The sequence below is a fragment of the Eubalaena glacialis genome, chromosome 14 (assembly GCF_028564815.1).
Source record: "Eubalaena glacialis isolate mEubGla1 chromosome 14, mEubGla1.1.hap2.+ XY, whole genome shotgun sequence".
NCBI classification, from domain to species: Eukaryota; Metazoa; Chordata; class Mammalia; order Artiodactyla; family Balaenidae; genus Eubalaena; species Eubalaena glacialis.
The window spans coordinates 88251670-88272667 of NC_083729.1; the positions used below are offsets into that span (position 1 = coordinate 88251670).

Sequence of the window (20998 nt, forward strand, 5' to 3'; positions counted from 1 at the left end):
GGAGACCTAAGAAAATGAACTGACGATCAAAACCACATGACAGCAAAATTAGTAGATCAGTTAAAGGCAGCAGAGTCTGGAATATACTGCTGAAAACGGAATTAACTTAGAGGAGAGGGTTACACAACCAGCATGGAAAGTGCAGCTGAAAACGGCAGGTCAAGAAAAACAGTCTTCCTAAAACACTACTACACTTATTGTACCTAAAAGAAATACTGCCTTACATACATTCCTTTTTCTGTGTCTTCCCTAAACAGTTGCCTTTTAATGCTGTAACAGAGAAATCCTATAGCATAACCAGTAATGCGCATATGAAGGCAAAAGGAATACTGTCAAAGGGGTGTACACTTGTACAGTCAATTCTTTTATTAAAGATCTATGCATTTTTACGAAAAAAGAAAAACAGAAATTAAAAACAGACAACAGCTGTCTAACATAAAGTGTCCTTGAAGTGAGGAATCCAATCAACAGAACATAAAATACTTTTAAAATGTAATACGTACACAGAATGATACAAGAACGTTTCCTTAAATGATTAAAGAAATCAATCTGGGGCTTCCCTGGTGGTGTAGTGGTTAAGAATCCGCCTGCCAATGCAGGGGACACGGGTTCGAGCCCTGGTCCAGGAAGATCCCCTGTGACGCGGAGCAACTAAGCCCGTGCGCCACGGCTATTGAGCCTGCGCTCTAGAGCCTGTGAGCCACAACTACCGAGCCCGCGTGCCACAACTACTGAAAGCCGTGCACCTAGAGCCCGTGGTCCGCAACAAGAGAAGCCACTGCAATGAGAAGCCCGTGCACCGCAAAGAAGAGAAGCCCCCGCTCGCCGCAACTAGAGAAAGCCCGCGCGCAGTAATGAAGACCCAACGCAGCCCCCCCCCCAAAAAAAGAGAAATCAATATGCGTCCTGGAAGCGCACGTGGAGTTCCAGAAAAATGTAACACAGTATGCTCAAGGGAGTAACAGGTTATAACCAAGTTCCTAAAGGGACGAATGCTACTGAACTTCAGTGATAACAAACAGTTATCCCCACAAAAAGCGCACCACCCACAATGGCGGGGGCAGGAATCAGACCAGCCTGAGATTTCTCCCTTTGCCACTTAAATACTGAAAGACCCTGAAGTGATGGCCACCAAGCTCCAGAGTCTGGCCAGAGCCCCTCATACCCAGCCAAGGTGTCATTCGAGTCCAAAAGCAAGGCACAAACACTTGCAAATGTGAGACGTTTTTAGGAGAAGAAAACAGGAATATAGCCAATTAAGACAGGAACCAAAATAAAAGACTCTGTGTTGGGAAAGCCGTACCTGATGGAAGCATTAAATCAATTTACATAGAGAACTGAGCCAAATAATGGTGGAGAATGTGGTTACAGAAGAGAATGGAAATTACAATGTACAATGAATAGTAAGACTTTTAAAAATGAGAGCCTGATGGACATATATACACTACCAAATGTAAAACAGATAGCTAGTGGGAAGCAGCTGCATAGCACAGGGAGATCAGCTCCGTGCTTTGTGTCCACCTAGAGAGGGGGGGATAGGGAGGGTGGGAGAGAGACGCAAGAGGGAGGGGATATGGGGATGTATGTATACGTATAGCTGATTCATTTTGTTATAAAGCAGAAACTAACACACCATTGTAAAGCAATTATACTCCAATAAAGATGTTAGGAAAAAAAAAAATGAGAGCCTGGGGAAGCAGGGGAGGGATGAGAATGTTGGCATCCCTGTCCTTCAGGAGGGGAGTCAATGAACATTGCCAGAACGGAAATACTGTCTCCAAAAGCCACAATTCTGACCTTGTCATGCTTTTAAACATCTCTCCCCTTGACCTTAAATGAACCTTTTAGAAAGTAAGTACTCAGTGTTTATTTGAAGTTTAACAGTTCTTTCATTTCACTTCAGCATCTTTCCTTTTATTGAAATCCACTAAAAACAATATTTTTATTTTATATTTAATATTTTAAACAGTATTTTATAACTAGCACTGTCACACAAGCTGCATTTTTATAAAGCACGTCTGTCCTTCTTCACAACAATCCCTGGACTTGTCTAAATGCATTAGAAAGTTGTGTTGGGAATTCCCTGGCGGTCCAGTGGTTAGGACTCAATGCTTTCACTGCTGTGGTCCCAGGTGCAATCCCTGGTCAGGGAACTAATATCTCCAAGCCGTGCAGTCTGGCCAAAAAAATACAAAAAAAAAGAAAGAAAGTTGTCTGGATGATGTGACCCCAGTGTCACTGGAGGTACGCTTGGGTGCCTAGGATGTGGGGTGAGATATATTTACTTCTCTGTACTTTCCAGTATTAACTGATTATATTGAGCATGCATCATTTCATCACTTAATGCAAATAGAGAATGATTTGTTCAAAACAAAACAAAACAAAACAGACTGGAAAAAACATGCCAAGATGTGAACAGTTGTTAGTAATGGTGGGTATGGATGACAATTTTCTTCTTTATACTTTCCTGTATTTTTTCCAGGGGGGGGAAAAAAAAGCCATCCAATGTTGTTCAAGAATGTGAGGTGACAATGAAAGTTTATGGTAGTTAGTAAAATGTTAAGAGGAAAAAGCACAACTAAAAACCTCTGTGGAGAGGCACGTATGCAGACACAAGAGTGATTAGCACCGGATAAAAGGTTATAGGTGATTTCTTTCTCCTCCTTTCTTACCTATTTTCTAATTTCTGGAGGGTGAACATTTATTACTTGTGTAATTAAAAAGACACATCTTGGTTTTTTTTTTAAATATAGATTATTTTATTTTATTTTAATGTATTTATTTTATTTATTTATTTTTGGCATCGGGTCTTCGTTGCTGCGCGTGGGCTTTCTCTAATTGCGGCACGCGGGCTTCTCACTGCGGTGGCTTCTCTTGTTGCAGAGCACGGACTCTAGGCGCACGGGCTTCAGTAGTTGTGTCATACAGGCTCAGTAGCTGTGGCTCACGGGCTCTAGCGCTCAGGCTCAGTCGTTGTGGCGCACGGGCTTAGTTGCTCCGAGGCACGTGGGATCTTCCCGGACCAGGGCTCGAACCCGCGTCCCCTGCATTGGCAGGCAGATTTTTAACCAGTGCGCCACCAGGGAAGTCCCTTGGTTTTGTTTTTTAATAGAAGGGGCTTCTCAGGGTGCAACGATTCCCAGCCCCAGAGGAGCTGGAGTGACGAGGCAGAGTATTGGACAGTGCGTGCAGGAGGAACTGAAGCTCAGCTGGAGAGGATGCGAAGGTGATTTCTGAATTCCCGTAGGGCTCAGCCGTCCAGTGAGTCAGTGCACACGTGGAACAAGGGTGAAGGCTGGCCTAAGACAGACCCAGCCCCAGACATCTCCCCTGCCCTGTTACGGTATATGCACACGCTCCGGACTCGTGTGTTATGTCAGACACAAGACGGAAGAAAACGGCTGGATTCACAGCCCCCTGGACCAGCACACCACTTGAAAGCCTGGATGCCCAAGCTTAGAGCCTCTACACGCTTCCAATGGTTGGAAAAAAAAAACACAAAGAGAAAGGAAGAACAAAGAGCTCATGGCAGCAGATGAGGTTCTAGAAGGAGTTACCTTCCAGCGTCACGACCATGCAGATACTCATGCTCAGACCTCAAGGTGGGGAACACTCCACCTGGAACAAAACTCACCCGTGGCCACGGCCCAGTACATGTCCGATCCACTCAGTAACTCACCACATGCTATGGGAGAATACACCTGGGAGCCGGGGACCTGGAGCAGAATTCGAAACGGAGCAACCCGGGCGTTGGAATCCAGCACCGCATCCAGGGCACCCACCAGGCGACCTTCAAGAGACAAGAGGACAACGCACGTGTGAGCACAGGGACAGACAGGCCAGCAGCCCACGTGCAGCCACCCGCTCCCCGCGCACGTGCCCTGCATCTAGGCTTGACCCCGGGCAGCAGGCCTGGTGCCCAGCTCGTGAAGCCCAGAGATCCAGCTGCCTTGTCCCGTTTCAGAGCATCTGGAACAGAGCCTGGCGTTTGTGGCCACTCAGCGCAGATCTGCAGAATCAATGAGTAAGTGAACAAGGGGCCCCCGACAAGCCACCCAAGTGAGCTGAGTCTTTGATTCCCCCAGCGGCACGGTACAGGAGGCCACAGCATGCAGTAAATAAAGGCTAGGGATCCAGAGTCTGACGGCCTGACTTGAATTGTGACTCTACTACTTTCCAGCTGTGTGACCTTGGGCAAGTTGTTTAACTTCTCTGTGCCCCCGTTTCCCCGTTTGTAAAATGGACTAACCACAGTGTACATTCCTCACAAGGTAACTGTGAGAATTAAACCAGTTAATGTATGCAGCATTCAGAGGGCTCGGACTATCACCTGGCCATGAGAAGTACTACCTAAATGTTGCCCTTTATTATTATTATTATTATTATATCATCATCGCAAAGGTGGAAGAATAATCCAGCAGGGAACTGTGAGAAGCAAATAAGAAAACATATTGAGGGACTTCCCAGGTGGTCTAGTGGCTAAGACTCCATGTTCCCAATGCAGGGGCCCCGGGTTCCATCCCTAGTCAGGGAACTAGATGCCACATGCATGCTGCAACTAAGAGTTTGCATGCCGCAACTAAGGAGCCTGCCTGCTGCAACAAAGACCTGGCACAGCCAAATAAATAAATAAAATAAATATTAAAAAAAAAAAAAAGAAAACGTATCAAAGTCCTTCACAGACCATGAAGCACACAACACAAAAGTTTACCATCCTGTTGTCATGAAAAGCACCATGAATCGACGGCAGAGGGAAAAAATGACAGCACCTGCTCCTGCCCAATCTTCTACTGCCTGGAACTCAAGACGGTTGAGAGGATTAAGACCCTCTAATTCTTACGTAACAGGCCCTGAGGAAAGGCCACAAGTTTCTGCAGAATGTCCCATAGTTTGGTTTTGTCTGATGCTTCATCATAATTAGAGCATAATTAGATTCAGGTTATACATCTTTGCAATGAGTCACAGAAGTGACGTTGTATCCCTTTTATCCCATCCTATCAGGTGCCAGGCGATTTTGTTTTGTCCCATTACTGGTAACACTCCTTTGACCAGTAGATGAAGAGTGTCTGCCAAGCTTCCGTCCTGTGCGGTATCCCCTTTCTCTTTGTCATTAACAAGCACTCTGTGGAGAATTACTTTGAAACTCTGTTCCTCATTAACTTTTCAACTTATTCATTTAGCCATATCAGTCTGGGTTCACGTTTTCCTACTTTATCCAATGGGTTTGAGGCAGGAGGGAAGGGGGCAGGGCACAACCCTTAAAGAATGACACAGCCCTTGAGAAAAACTGGATACGACACAAACTGGCTGCTACCACTGTCTCCTCCCTGGCAGATGCCCTCCTCATCCTATCCAGGCTCCAACTTCCCACGCACCCCACCCCTACACTCACCGTGATCTGTCCCACTTAATGGCTTTAGGGGAAGAAGGGAGAAAGGGTGTGTGGGTTTTTAGAGCAACTATTCCTTAGGCTGCCCACAATTTTTGCCTCCTTACTGGTTGGCTACTGACTTACAGATAACTGAGAGGCCTGAAAGCTCTCTGCTTTAATGTAGAATCTGAGCAGAAGTTTAGGGGAGCTCTGATGAAACACACAGGTTGGGGGGAAGGGAGCAGAGGGTGGAGTTAAGGTTGCATTTGTATAAGATTGATGAAACACATTTGCCTATCAAATATGGGGGGGTAATAAGGAGGCCGATGGAGACTAGAAAAGGACTAAAGACCCTCACCCATCCCACACATGTACACTTGGCACTCCCACCAAAACTCAGAGCTCCGTAAAACCCTGAGCAACAAAAGACAGAAGTGGGCAGGCTGGGCAGTAACTCAGAGCAGAAGCAGTCTTTTTTTTTTTTTTTTTTTTAATTTTATTGAAGTATAGTTGATTTATTATGTTAATTTCTGCTGTACAGCAAAGTGATTCGGTTTATATTTATATATATATATATATATATAAAAAACATATTCTTTTTCATATTCTTTTCCATTACGGTTTATCACGGGATATTGAGCATAGTTCCCTGTGCTCTACAGTAGGACCTTGTTGTTTACCCATCCTGTATATAATAGTTTGCATCTGTTAACCCCAAACTCCTAATCCTCCCCGCCCCACCCTCCCCCTTGGCAACCACAAGTCTGTTCTCTATGTCTATGACTTTGTTTCTGTTACGTAGCTATGTTTATTCAGATTCCACATGTAAGTGACATCATATGGTATTTGTCTTTCTCTTTCTGACTGACTTTACTTAGTACTGATGCCAAAAACCTAGCCTCTGTGCACCAGTGCTGAATCGAATCTCAGAGACAGAGTTTTGGGTGAAGTAGAAAAGAATAGCTTTATTGCTTTGCCAGACAAAGGGGGATACAGCGAGCTCGTGCCCCTTAAAGACTTTAGGGGGTAAAATTGTACATTACCACAATATCAACAGGCTCTAGTGTGACAGTAGATGACATCTGAAAGAACAGCGAGACCCCATCTGAGGAGGAGCCCAAAGACAAAAGAGATCAAAACCAAGACACCTGAGGAATCTGAAACCTCAGGCACCTATAGCTGTAGCTATAGGCACCGACAGCAAACTTTAAACACAGCCCAAGTCATAGTAAGAATAACATACAATTCACAATAAAGAACCACTCTTCAGTTCTTATTACCCGACACATCATGTCTGGCTTTCAACAAAGAATACTGAAAGGCAAGAAAAAACATGATCTGAAGAGCTAGCAAGCATCAGAATGGGCATCGTACATGGCACAGATCTTGGAATTATCACACAAGGAATTTAAAATAACTGTGATTAATAGGTTAAGGGCTCCAATGAAAAGGTAGACAATATGCAAGAATAGATAGGTAATGTAGCAGAGAAATGGAGACTCTAAGAACTAGTCAAAAAGAAATGCTAGAAATCAAAAACACACTAAAAGAAATGAAGACTGCATTTGGTGGGCTCATCAGTAGACTGGACACAGCCAAGATGAGCTTGAAGATAAGTAAATAGAAATCTCCCAAACTGAAATACAAAGAGGAAAAAAAGATGAAAAGACAAAAAAGAGCATCCAAGAACTGTGGAGCAACTTTAAAAGGTTTAAGATATACATAAATGGAATACCAGAAGAAGAAAGAGAAAATTGTTGGAAGTTATAATGGCTGAGAATTCCCTAGAATTAATTACAGACACCAAGCCACAGATACAGGAAGCTCAGACAACATCTAACAGGTTAAATACCAAAAAATACACACGTAGGCATATCATATTCAAATTGCAGAAACCAAAGACAAAGGGAAAATCAGAAATGGAAAAACACAGCTTACCTGTAGAGGAACAAAGAATTACAGTAGACTTCTTGTTAAAAACCATACAAGCAAGAGTGTGGAATGAAATATTTAAAGCATTGAAAGAAAAAAACACCAGCCTAGAATTCTATATCCAGTGAAATTATTCATCAAAAGTAAAGGAGAAATAAAGAATTTTTTAAGCAAACAAAAACTGAAAAAATACATTTCCAGTAGACCTAACCAGTAATAAATGTTAAAAGAAGTTCTTCAGAGAGAAATAAAAATGATATGTCAGAACTAAGACCTACATAAAGAAAGCAAGTGGTGTGCTGGAGAAGAAATAAAAGCAAAATAAAATATTTTCTTTTTCTTATTTGTAATTGATCTAAAAGATAACTGTTAAAGTAATAATAGTGAAAATGCATTGGGTGATCACAGCACATGGAAGAAGTGAATAGCAGGAATGTCAAAGGATCAGAGGGAAGACTTGAAAACACTCTGCTATAAGATAGTGCTATTTGAAGGTAGACTTAGATTAGTTTGAAATGTATATTGCAAACTCTAGGGCAACTCCTACAAAATTTTTTTAAAGAAGTATAATTGATATCCTAAGAGGAGAGAAAATGGAATCATAAAATAGTCCATTGAAACCAAACAAGGCAGAAAGAGACTTTTTTTAATATAATGAAAACAAATATGGTGGATATTAATCCAACTACAGTTCACCCTTGAACAACACAGATTTGAACTGCACAGGTCCACATAATACATGGATATTTTTCAATAGTACATACTACAGTGCTGCATGATCCACGGTTGTTGAATCCCTGTTTGGTCGAATCCATGGATACAGAGGAACCACAGAGCTGGAGGAATCATGGTATTTGGAGCACTAACTATAAGTTATACACAGATTTTTGACTGCATAGAGGGTCGGGACCCCTAACGCCTGCATTGTTCAAGGGTCAACTGTATATTATAATCATTTTCAATGTGAATGGTCTAAATACACTATGAAAAGACTGAGATTTCAGAGCGGATTAAAAAAAATGTTTTTTAAATCTCAGTTGTATGCTGTCCCCAAGAAACCCACTTTATTAAGAGTCAGATTAAAGGAAAAGGGATTGGGGTGGGGAGGGGGAAGCACAGTAAAGAAATGGAGAAAGATATACCATGCTAACATTAATGAAAAGAAAGATGGAGTAGCTATATTAATTTTCAGACAGAGTAGACTTCAGAACAAGAAAAATAAAGGGGGGCATTACATAATGATAAAGGGGTAAATTGTGCAAGAGACATAGCAATCCTTGTGTGCATCTAACAGAGCATCAAAATACATGTAGCAAAAACTGATAGAACTGTAAGAAGAAACAGATTAATATACTACTATAGTTGGGGATTTCAATACCCACCTTTCAGTAATTGATAGATCAAGCAGGTAGAAACTCAGTAAGGATCCATCAACTGGATCTAAATGACACGGATAGAACATTCCATTCAACCACAATAGAATACACATTCTTCAAGCTTGCACGGAATATTCACCAAGATAGAACATAGTCTGGGCCATAAAACATACCTTAACAAATTTAAATAGAATATAAAATCACATAAAGTACATTCTCAAACTACAGTGGAATTAAACTAGAAATCAGTAACAGAAAGATAGCTGGAAAATCCCTGAATATACGGAGATTAAACACACTTGTAAACAACACATGGGTCAAAGAAGAAGTCTTAAGTTTTTAAACATTTGAACTAAATAAAAATGAAAACACAACTTAGAAAAAACTGTACAATGCAGCGAAAGCAGTGCTTAGAGAGAAATTTATAGCAATAAATGCATAAATTAGAAATGAGGAAAAAACTGAAAATCAATAATCTAAGCTCCTCCTTTAGGAAACTACAGAAAGAGGAGCAACATGATCCTAAAGAAAGCAGAAGAAAATAATAAAAATCGAGCAAAAAAAAAAAAAATTAACAAAATAAAAAAACAACAGCAAAAAATCAATAAAACCAAAATCTGATTCTTTGAAAAGATCAATAAAAGTGATAAGCCTCTAGCTAGGCTAAGGAAGGAAAAAGAAGGGAAGATATCGATACAAATTACCAATATCAGAAATGAAAGAGAGGTTATCACTACTGGTCCCTTGGATATTAAAAGGATACTAAATGAATACCATGAACAACTCTATATTCACAAATTTGATAACTTACATGAAATGTACCAATTCCTTGAAACACACAATTACCAAAACTCACACAAAGAGAACTAAATCATTTGAATAGGCCTATATTTATTAAAGAAATTGAATCAATAATTTAAAACCTGCCCAATAAAAGTAAATACCAGGTCCAGATGGTTTCACTGGTGAATCTACTAAATGTTAAGGAAGACATGATAATAATCCTCCACAATCTCTTTCAAAAAAACAAAAGCAGAGGGAACACTCCCTACCTCATTCTCTGAGGCCAGCATTATCCTAATACCAAAACCAGATAAAGATTTTACAATAAAGGAAAACTACAAACCAGAATCTCCCATGCAAAAATCCTCAAAAAAATATTAGCAAATCAAATCCAACAATGTATGAAAAGAATTATGTGCCATAAACAAGTGGGACTTAATCCAGGTATACCAGGCTGGTTCAACATTTGCAAATCAATCAGTGTAATACACCACATCAACCAACTAAAGAAGAAAAATCATATGATCATATCAATCAATGCAGAAAAAGATTTGACAAAAATCCAACCATCCATTGATAAGGAATATCTACAAAACACCTACAACTAACATCATAATGGTGAGAAACTGGATGCTTTCCTGCAAAGATGAGGAACAAGGCAAGGATGTCTCCTCTCACTACTCCTACTCAACATCATACTAAAAGTTCTAGCTAGTGTAATAAGACAAGAAGAGTAAATAAAAGGTATACAGATAGGGAAAGAAGAAATGAAACTATCTTTGTTCACGGATGACATGCTTGTTTTTATAGAAAAATCCCAAAGAATCAATAAACAGACAAACAAACAAAAACTTACAGAATAAGCAAATACAGAAAGGCTGCAGGACAGAAGGTTAATATGACAAGTGCTTTCCTAAATACCAGCAATGAACAACTGTAATTTTAAAAATGTAAATACCAATGACAATAGCAAAAGGTGTTTTTATTAGGTAGAAATCTAACAAAATATGCACAGGAGCTATATGCAGAAAACTACAAAACTCGATGAAAGAATTCAAAGAAGATCTAAACAAATGGAGAGATAGTCCATGTTCATGGATTGAAAGATTCAATACTGTTAAGATGTCAATTCATCTCAATCTGATCTATAGATTCAGTGCAATACAATAAAAATCCTGGCAAGCTATTTTGTAGATATTGACAAATCGATTATAAAGTTTACTTGAAAAGGCAAAGACCTAGAAGAGCCAATAACAATACTGAAGAAGAACAAAGTTGGAGGGCTCGCGCTATACAATTTCAAGACTTAACTACAAAGCTACAGTAATCAAGACAATGTGGTATTGGCAATAGGATACACAGGTCAATGGGAAAGAATCAGATCATATCTCAGAAATATATCCTACAAATACAGTCAACTGATCTTTGACAAAGGAGCAAAGGTATTCAATGAAGGATAGTCTTTTCAACAAATGGTTCTGGAACAACTGGACATCCATATGGAAAAAATTAATTAACCTAAGACATAGACCTTACACCTTTCAAATATTAACCCAAAATGAATCACATACCAAGTGCTGACAAGGATGCCAGCAACAGGAGCTCATTCATTGCTGATGGGAATGCTGATGGTACAGCCACTGTGGAAGACAGTTTGGTAGTTCTTGCTGAGCTAAACATATAGTCTTACAACATCCAGCAACCACACTCTTAAGTATTCATCCAACTGTTTTGAAAATTCATGTCCACACAAAAACCTGCATACAAATATTTATAGAAGCTGTATTCGTAACTGCCCCAAACTGGAAGCAACCAAGCTGTCCTTCAACAGGTGAATGGATAATCAAACTGTGGTACATTATTCAATGGAGTATTATTCAGTGATAAAAAGAAGCAAACTATCAAGCCATAAAAATGGAAGAGAGAGAGAACTTAAATGCATATTGCTAAGTGAAAGAAGCCCTCCTGAAAAGATTGCATTCTGTATGATTCCAACTATTCTGGAAAAATGAAAAGGGAAAACTGCAGCAAGGGTAGAAAAATCAGTGATTGCCAAGAAGAAGCTGAATTAGGCAAACAGGGGAATTTTAGGGTGATGAAACTACTCCGTATGATATTGTAATTGTGTATACATGACACTACGGCTTTGTCAAAATCCACAGATGTTTCCAGCATAAAGAGTGAAATTTAATGTCTGCAAATTTTGAAAAAAAAATCATTTAGGAGGTCCGGGGGTTCCCGAGTGAATGCAGAATATGACCAAAAAAAATCTAATTGTATTACAAATGCATGAAACAAGGGAGCGAAGGCGGTAAAGGGAAACGGTGTTGACTTAAGTAACTCTGGAAATGAACAGAATCTTTAGGAAGAAAGGCCAAAGAAACATACATAAGTTCTGTACTCCATGGAGTCTAGGTTAACAACTCTGATAGATTTCTGGTATACTAGAAATGAGCAAATAAGAAAAAGGATGATGGAAGGTGTAAGCCAGGTTCCTAACTGGAGTGCGAGTTTACAGATAAGCAAGGCAGAGGCAAGAATAACCTATACAGTAACGAATCAGAGTCAAAGGCATAGGTATAAACTGATGTTTAGTTTACTATAGATACAAATGGCTACATATAGAAACACTTACTGATGTGTGTATATACAAGGGTAGTATATATAATTCCTTTCTCTGTCAGCTGAGAGGGCCCAGAAGCCATGAGCACACCCAGCACCCAGATCTTGGTTTCTAATACCAACCTCCAGAAAAAGGGGATTAGTGCTCTTTGGAAAAATGGTTGATTCCAGGACTGGAGCAGGAAATATACAAGATGATCCTGGAGCATCTTGTAGTGGCTGAAACATAAGGAAGTGCTCCCCAAAAAACCCCCAAAAAACAAAAAAACAAAAAAAGTCCCACAGTATGGGAAGTGGAGGGAGTAACTTTTCAGTGGAGAAACCTGACAAGCACTACCTTGGCCAGGTGATCAAGGTCAACATGTCATAAATCACGTTAATAGCATGCACTCTTGATATGATGCAATAAGAATAGCATTTTACCCCTGTTCTTCCTCCCAAACACCCTTAACCCCATTCTAATCATGAGAAAAACTTCAAATTCCAATTAAGGAACATTCTACAAAATACCTGGCCAGTACTCCTCAGAAGTGTCATGGTCATTTAAAAACAAGGAAAGTCTGAGAAACTGTCACAGCCTAAATGACGACTAAACGTTAACATAGTATCCTGAATGGGATTCTGGAGCAGAAAAAGACCAAGGAAATCTGAACAAAAGATGGACTTTGGTTAATAATCATATTAGTTTTCTACTGCTGCTGTGACAAGTTACCACATAGTAGCTTAACACAAAACAAACGTATTATCTCACAGTTCTGTAGACCAGAAGTCTGATACGGATCTCACTGAGCGGAAATCAAGGTGTCAACACATGCGTTCCTTTCTGGAGGCTCTGGGTGAGAATCCATCTGCCTGCCTCATCCAGCTTTAAGAAGCCACTCCCTTTACTTGGCTCACGGCCCCTGCTTCCATCTAAAGCCAGAAACACCAGGATGAGTTCCCCACGCTGCCATCTCTCTGGTTCTCTCTTCAGAGTCCCTCTTCCAGCTTTAAGAACCCTTGTGATTCCATTGCACCCACCTGGATAATCTCCCTAGTTTAAGGTCCGCTGATGAGCAACCGTAATTCCACCTGCGCTCTTAACCCCCCTTTGCCGTGTAACCTAACATACTCCCAGGTTTCAGTCATTATTATGCCTATCACAGTAATCGATCAGTATCAGTTGGTTAATTGCAAGGGTAGTACATGTATTTCCTTACTAACATGTCCATAATAGGACACACTGGGTAAGGATATATGAGAACTCTCTTTACTACCTTCCCAATTTTTCTCTAAACCTAAAACTGTTCTAAAAATGAAGCTTATTAAAAAGAAAAGGACAAGGAGAGTCAGCCCAGTCAGTGCCCACCTGCAGACAAGTGCGGGGGCGACCCCCCTGTCTGTGCAAATGCAAACTCTCCTGCAGGAACCCCAGGAAGGGGCAGGGGCACTGAATGGGGGAGGGGAGGGGTAAGCCAGAGCACTCAGGGTGGAACCAAAAGAAGCACAAAGACAAAAGAAATAAGGAGACAAGAGGCCAAGACCGCAGAGAAGATGCAAAGCTGGGAGGAAGGGCAGTGAGAGTTCTCAGCAGGAACACCAAAGTGAGAAGTGAAAACTCCAGAAGAGAAAATTATCCTTCAACTCCTGTTGTTGCACAGGTGCAATAAAGAGGTTAACATGGCAAAGAAATCCTTCAAAGTTATTAGAAAATAGAGTAAAATGTCTGCAAATTTCAAATGGGTCAAAGACAAAAACATATACCCATAAATAAAGCAAATATACGGGTAAATGTTTAGGTGCGGCTCCTAACGGCAGGGTACACAGCCCTGTTTATTCCGCCCTTTTATAAAGAAGCTGAAGAGAACTCATATGGATGTCTTTTACGCAATATCTATTAGCCAGGCGCAGGCTCATTAAAAATATATATACAGTGAAGTTGTACAGTACTGTGTCTGTTTTCTCATGAATCGTCACAAAATCCTCACAGAAATGCACCGTCACCCACAAAGCTGCACCTCTATCTGCATTCACACTGAATGCAGACCTGTCCCTGTTCCTCCAGAAACAGCCCCCCAAAGGCAGGGCAGCGGGCGTGGAGTTTCCTGGTTTCCCTTCCGAGGCAGCTCCATATGGCTTGTCTGGCGCTCCAGGGAAACCCTCCTGGTGCCCCCGGAGCGCAACACTCCTATTTTTAACCGATTAGAATAACAACTCAGGCTGAGATAGCTGTCGAGTGACATGTTTTATAATTAGGGCCCAAAGAGGGACCTAGGAATAATTTGCTCCTAAGCGAGAAAGCTGTAATTCTTTCATCCTGGCTGCATTTCATGCACGTGGATGGAACCAAATTTAAGATGAAATGACAGCTACTGACCTGGGAACAAGCAAGGATGCCAGAAGAAGCCTTCCCACTGTAACCGAGCGGGACCCTCTGGGGCCTTCCCGGGACAGGCCCCCTGCCCCCATATCCTCTGCTTCAGCTCCTCTCTGAAGTACCTAGATAACAGCATTTGATGCACATTTCCTGAGTAGTTTTACAGATGTGAATCCCACCTCCCCACCAAATGGAAGATGTTAACTACTTGAGGACCATGAGCACATAGCCCCAGGCCTCCTGGAGCCTAAGGACTGATAATATGAACCCCTGTGACACCACCCAGTTACCCAACATCAGCCAGAGGATTTTGCACGAGCTGATCACGTACGCTGTGACACCCTTCCCTCACCTGGCTTTTAAAAGTGCTTTGCAGAAACCCTTCGGGAAGCTTGGGGCTTTTCAGGGCATGAGCCACCCATCTCCTTGCATGGCCCTGCAATAAACCTTTCTCTGCTCCAAACTCTGACATTTTGGTGTGTTTGGCCTCTCTGTGCGTTGGATACACGAACTTGCGCCAACGCCACTGCCTCCTGGCTCTTATAACCTCTGTGCTGGGCCTGGAAACTCACCACAGGCAGCAGTGACAGTTCTCCGCTCTTAATAGTAATAACACCAGAGTGTAATGAAACCCATTTTGAAGACCAGCAACACCCATCCCCCACGAAAAGCATTTTAATGAAAGTCAGTAAACCAGAAAGCCTAAAGTCTTTTTTTTTCCTCCTGCATTAAAGAAAGCAGATCCTCCTAATGGCCTTGGGCTTAGAAACAGTATACCTAAGCAGCCCCATGACAAAAACTTCTCTTTCTCCAGTGAAGGCCTTCTCATCACAGCTCACAAGCATCAGTGTAACAGCACATTCACAGGGCACCAGCTCAGCACCGTAAACCCCATCGGGAAACCAATCTGGGCTACATCTCTGCCTTCATGTTAGGGCTGTGTGGTTTGGCTATTGTCTCTGTTTTGGAGGCTTAGGGGGAAAAGCAAATAAAGGACCAGAATAAATGCGAAAACTCAGTTGTGAAAAGTAACAACCAAAAACGGATCACATAAAGTCCTTTCTACTGAGTATCAAAGAGAGTAGATAAAGGTTAGGGTATTTGCATTCTCAACATGAGAATGCTGACAATTCCCCTATTCAAAATATATAAAATTCATAACCCGAATTACTAAATTTCGAATTCCTTTTTACAAAGAATTTGATAGAATTCGATATATCTTTTCGTGTGATTCCCTTATGAGTCCCACACATCTCCACCAAACCAGGAGTTGCCTGTGCTATTTTCAGAGAACGCGGCAGCTTGGTGGGTAAAGCCACAGGGTAACCAGTCAGGCAGTGGGTAACACGGGCAGTCACGTGCCCATCACGGCGGCAGGATGAGCATGCCGAGTCCGTAGCACGGGTCCATGAGCAAGTGACGGTCCAGAGACGAGGGCTCCAAGGGCCTCGCAAGAGAGGGATTCCAGGGACTTCCCTGGCGGTCCAGTGGTTAGGACTCCTCACTTCCACTCCAGGGAGCATGGGTTCGATCCCTGGTGGGGGAACTAAGATCCCACATGCCACATTATGTGGCCAAAAAATAAAAAATAAATAAAAAATAACAAAAAAAGAAAAAGGGAGAGAGAAGGATTCCAGCCCCGTTCTCGAGAACAGGAGAGGCAGCCACCCAGCCCTCACCTGCTCACTGTGTCCCAGATACATGGGGACAAGGACAGCCACACAATGACCCCTGGTTTCTCAGGAAACCGAGAGACAACAGACAGAGCGTACAGCTGCTGGCTCTGGTCAGGCAGGGGACTCACTGCCAGAGTGGCTGTCCTGTTCACGCTGGAATTAAAGGAGAGATTTTTTTTTTTTTTTTTTTTTTTTTTGTCTTCAGTCCAAAACTGTGAAAATTCTTTACTGGGTACAGAGTTTCAGTTTTCTAAGATGCAAAGAGCTCTGGAGATGGGCAGCGGTGATGGCTGCATAACAATGTGAATGTATTTAACACCACTGAACTGTACACTTAAAAACAGTTAAGGCGGTCAATTTTATGTTATGTGTTTCTTTACCACAATTTTCTTTAAACTGTGAAAATTCTAATGGTCAGAAATTTCTGCAGTTGGGCTCCTAAGTAAGTATAAAACTTCTCCTAACCCCATCCCCCAAGTGACTAATCATAAATGCATCTGAACATAAATGTCCACGCTGCTGAACCCTGGCACGTTCTTCTAGAAGCTCCATAAATAACCCTTGGACGGGGACCAAGCCGTCTGTTTTGGCTCACACTTAACGTACGGATCCTGCCATCGTGAACCTCCAAGCAGGGTGACGAAATACTCAAAATATGTGACAGCAAGAATCCTGCACTGAAACGCCATCGTGACAGCCAGTTCCAAAGCAGGGGCTGCCCTGCCTTACAGACACGTGTTCCTGTGGGTATGACAAAACGCTCTTCTGAAAATTGCCCAGAATGTCCATCCACTTGGTCGTCCATTTACCTGGGCTTCCAGTATGATGCTTATGCATAGCAATTAGCATTCAATTCTTGTAGAACAGGGATGATTCAAAGATATGAAATGAAAGGGCAAGGGACACCACGAAAGAAGGAAAACCAAGACTCAACAAAGGGCTTGGCTTTAAGATCTGATACAGTCGTCAAATGAAACACCAGCCGCCAGAGCATCTGGGGTAGACAGGGATGGATACTTGGTCCACCTCCACCGCCAAGCCCAGCACAATCCAGGGGCACCCAGAGCTCTTCCCTGGACACTATGAAATGAAACTCTATGAAATGGGGCCTGACTGCTCCAGGACTGCCCACTCACCCGCCTGATGGGTCCCCCCCCCCCCGTGCTAATCCACCCTTCCCATTCTGCTTGGCTCTTTCCAGAAACCTCAGTCACCCCCTTTTTTCTTTAACATACAAAAAGCCGTACATAATTAACATATACAACTTAAGGGTTTTGAAGATAAGTATACACCCATGAAACCATCACCATAATCTATGCCATAAACATTGTCCATCACCTCTAAAAGTTTCCTCTCGGCCTTTTATTAATATGTATATCTATAATGTGATAAGAACATTTAACGTAAGATCTACCCTCTTAACAAATGTTTAAGTATACAGTATGGTTAACTATGGCTGTTACATGCTGTGCAGTAGACCTCTAGGACGTATTCACCTTGTATAACCAAAACTTTGTGCCCTTTGACTAACACCGCCCCATTTTCCCCTCCCCCAGCCCCCGGCAACCACCATTCCACTCTCTGAGTGGATGATTTTAGATTCATCACATATGTGGTATTATGTGGTATGAGTCCTTCTGTGACTGGCTTGTTTCACTTAGCATAATGTCCTCAAGGTTTATCCATGTTGTCGCAAATGGTAGCATCTCTTTCTTTTTTAAGGCTCGGTCACCCATTTTAATCCTGGGCTTTCCTTCCTTATATTCCCTAACCCATGAAGATCTCCTAACCCCTGAAGACTAGACCATCCCTCATCCATGAAGCCTAGAAAAACAAGTCGCAAAATTACATCATACTGACCCTGTTGCAATCAAATACAGCAGAAGAGGCTGTATTCCCTTGCCAGTTTCTGCTACTTCAAAACAACCAAAATCCTTTGGCAAAACATTTCTGATCTCTGAATTCCGTGAGAAACTGTCTTGGGTCAAGTATTTTAATGGCCTGATGCATGTGGTACCTACAGGCTGTGAAAGGAGACTTTCCTTTTTTTTTTTTTTCTGCCACACCTCTAGGCATGGGGGCTGGATCTTAGTTCCCTGACCACGGATCGAACCCACACCCCCTTCAGTGGAAGCACAGAGTCCTAACCACTGTCAGGACTGTCCAGGGAGGAGACTTCCCATTTGAGATGGAATAATTTATCATTTTTGATGTCTCATGGTTAATAAGCCCAACAGGTATCACCTGTATCCCCCAAATCACACAAAGGTTAAAAAGAACAGCTTTTCCAAACATCTTCCCTAAAAAAATAAGACCCAGTCTCAATTTGTCCTCCTAAGGCAATCTATGTTTTTTGGTTTTGATTTTCTTGATTAAGAAATGAACACATTTTTGCTGTAGAAATTTGGGGAAATACATAAAAGCACAACGGAGAAAACTAAACGTATCTCACATCTTGCCACCTGACAAGAGATAGCCCTTGGTATATGTCCTCCTCATGGCGTCTTTTCTAACTAGTCACAGATTTAGACGATTAAGTTCCCACACTGGGGATATCACGGCTTGGAAGTTAAAAGAAAAAATGACTGAACCTGAAACGCAAAGAAGTCTCCTTTCATGCTGGGAGACAGCTGCAGAAAGGCAGGGCAACTTGCTCAACAAGACTCCTAGGTGCTGCACAAACCAGTTTTACCAGCCGAATCTAATCGTAAGTACAGCCTGCCGGCACCTGGAGCTGCCACAACCACGAGCTGACCGGCACCTCACAAACCTCACTTTTGCTTAATGGCCCTGTACATAATTAAAGGCAGAAAACGGAGCTTCGGGGCAGTCAAGGAGCACAGAGAAATAAATAAGATAAAGCAACAGTGCCTCCTTTGCAAAATGGAAATCAAGAGGAGGGTCAAAAAGGTCAGTGGAGCAAGACAGTTCCATGGGCTCAAGTTCAAAGCAAAAGACAGCACCGGGTGGATTCCAGCGCCTCACATTGTAAACACAGCCCCCATCTCCCACCCGCCCCCCAATCCCACCCCCCCCGCCCCGGGGGAGCCTGTAAAACTGCAAACAAGTCTTTAAAAGGGATGAGTCCGCCTGTTTCATCAGGCTTACCGATACAGCAGCTCGTGCACAATTTTTAAAACACACTTTTACTGACCGCCTACTACATGCCAGTGTTGTCCGCGTTTGTAAACTGCAGCCAGTGAGGCCACAGCAGGTTCCATTCAGCTGGGAAGTGAAGGGTGCAGGTGTGTGGACCAAGAGAGGTCAAGTTTAGCACATCGGTGTTTGCAACAACTGTCTTCCACAACCCCTTACGACCTTCGCAATCAAGCCCATACTTACTTCTGACTTTCATTTTGACACTTCTGTCCTTGACCATAACAGAGTCTTTTCAGGCATCAAATTATAGCTGATTCGCTACAACTAAGTGTTGGATGCTTACAACCCCCAGGAGCCCTCTTACTCTAAGTGCATGTTTAAGGGGATATAAGGGGGCGGGGCAGAGACCCTGCATCAGCCCCCAACACCTGGTGCACCTGGCTCCGAAACATCTGTGGAATGAGTCCTTTGAATAAAATCAAATCGGAGAACACGGTTCTTTAAGCTCACTTGGGGGAAACTGTCTCCATATGCCACAAGTAGCTGGAGTTTTGTTTGCTGTGGATTCTGATCTTGAAATCCGATTACTCAAAGCCGGCCATCTGTCACCCCCGTTCAGTGACTCGCAGGCTCTGTTACAGAACTCTACTAATCTTATCTTGGGCTAAAGCAGAAGATAAGTGTTTCGGTAACTAAATTTATCGCAGGGATTAAGTAGGTTTTCTCGTCTTCTGTTTTTTGTTTTGCCTGCCCTCAATGTGTACTCAGAAATGCTAAGCCTTCCATTCTATAGGGTCCTACAAATTCAGATTAATGAACCATTAATTCAGAAAAGCAGAAAACTGGAGGAGAGAGCAGGGGGGTAAGGAGAATATACTCCTTCCCCAAGGAAATAAAGAAATGGATTTACCCCCATCACCCATGGTCGGCCTTCCCCTAGGGTGACATTGTTGCAGACCTGGTCTGTAACCAGCGTCTTCAGGTCCTAAGAAAGCCGTGGACCAGGCTCAGCCATGTGCGGGTCATGAGCGGTTCTGTGGCAGAAACAGGAGGAAAGGGAGAGAGGGTAAGACAGAGGCTTGGCCCCCGGCTCTAAGGCCATCATACATCATGGGAACAGGGGTTCCCTCACCTGTCTTTAGAAAATCTTTCTTTCTGGACCCAAGATGCACATCTGCCCACATGCATGGGCAGAGACCCTGTGGGAAAAGCAAACTTGGAGCCAGTAATCAGAAAAAAATCAAACTAAAATTTAATAAGTCAGAATGGCGGAGACTTAGCAGGAGCAACTGACTTCCTCAGACTCACGGACGTCTCTTTATTCCAGGGAGTTTTCCACTGGGAATTCTGATCTTGAAATCTGCCTGTTCAAATTCTGCCATTGCCAAAGTCACCGCAGCCTTCAAGGCTCTGGGTCCCGACGACAAGCCAGTGCAGGGCACTTGCTGGCAAAACGCTCTGACATTTACTCTGCAGATGCACGCCTGGCAGTAACCATGGAGGCAGGCCATCTCACGGCCGGGGGCCCTTCCGTTCTGAGCACTTTTATGCTGCAGAGGCCACTCCCCAGCAGAAACCGGGTCAAGTCCATGTCACGTAAGGCTGATGACATACGAGAATCCCAACAGACAAGCAACTTTCAGCAGGGTGTGGGTTAGCCAAGCTCTAAAAAGCTCTCTTTATACATTCAAGACACGTTTAAGTTGTTTAAGTAATGAGAATGGAAATGGAAATAAAAATAAACACAATCTGGGTTTGCCTGGTGGCACAGTGGTTAAGAATC

At 42.6% G+C, this 20998-nt stretch overlaps 1 protein-coding gene across 1 annotated transcript in view; it reads right to left on the minus strand.

The window, feature by feature from the left end:
• Positions 1–20998, minus strand: part of TBC1D8 (TBC1 domain family member 8) — a 139200-nt gene that overhangs the window by 89298 nt on the left and 28904 nt on the right. The window contains exon 2 of the mRNA XM_061211369.1: positions 3680–3790. Within this exon, the coding sequence (XP_061067352.1) occupies positions 3680–3790 (111 nt within the window). The remainder of the gene's footprint in view (positions 1–3679; positions 3791–20998) is intronic.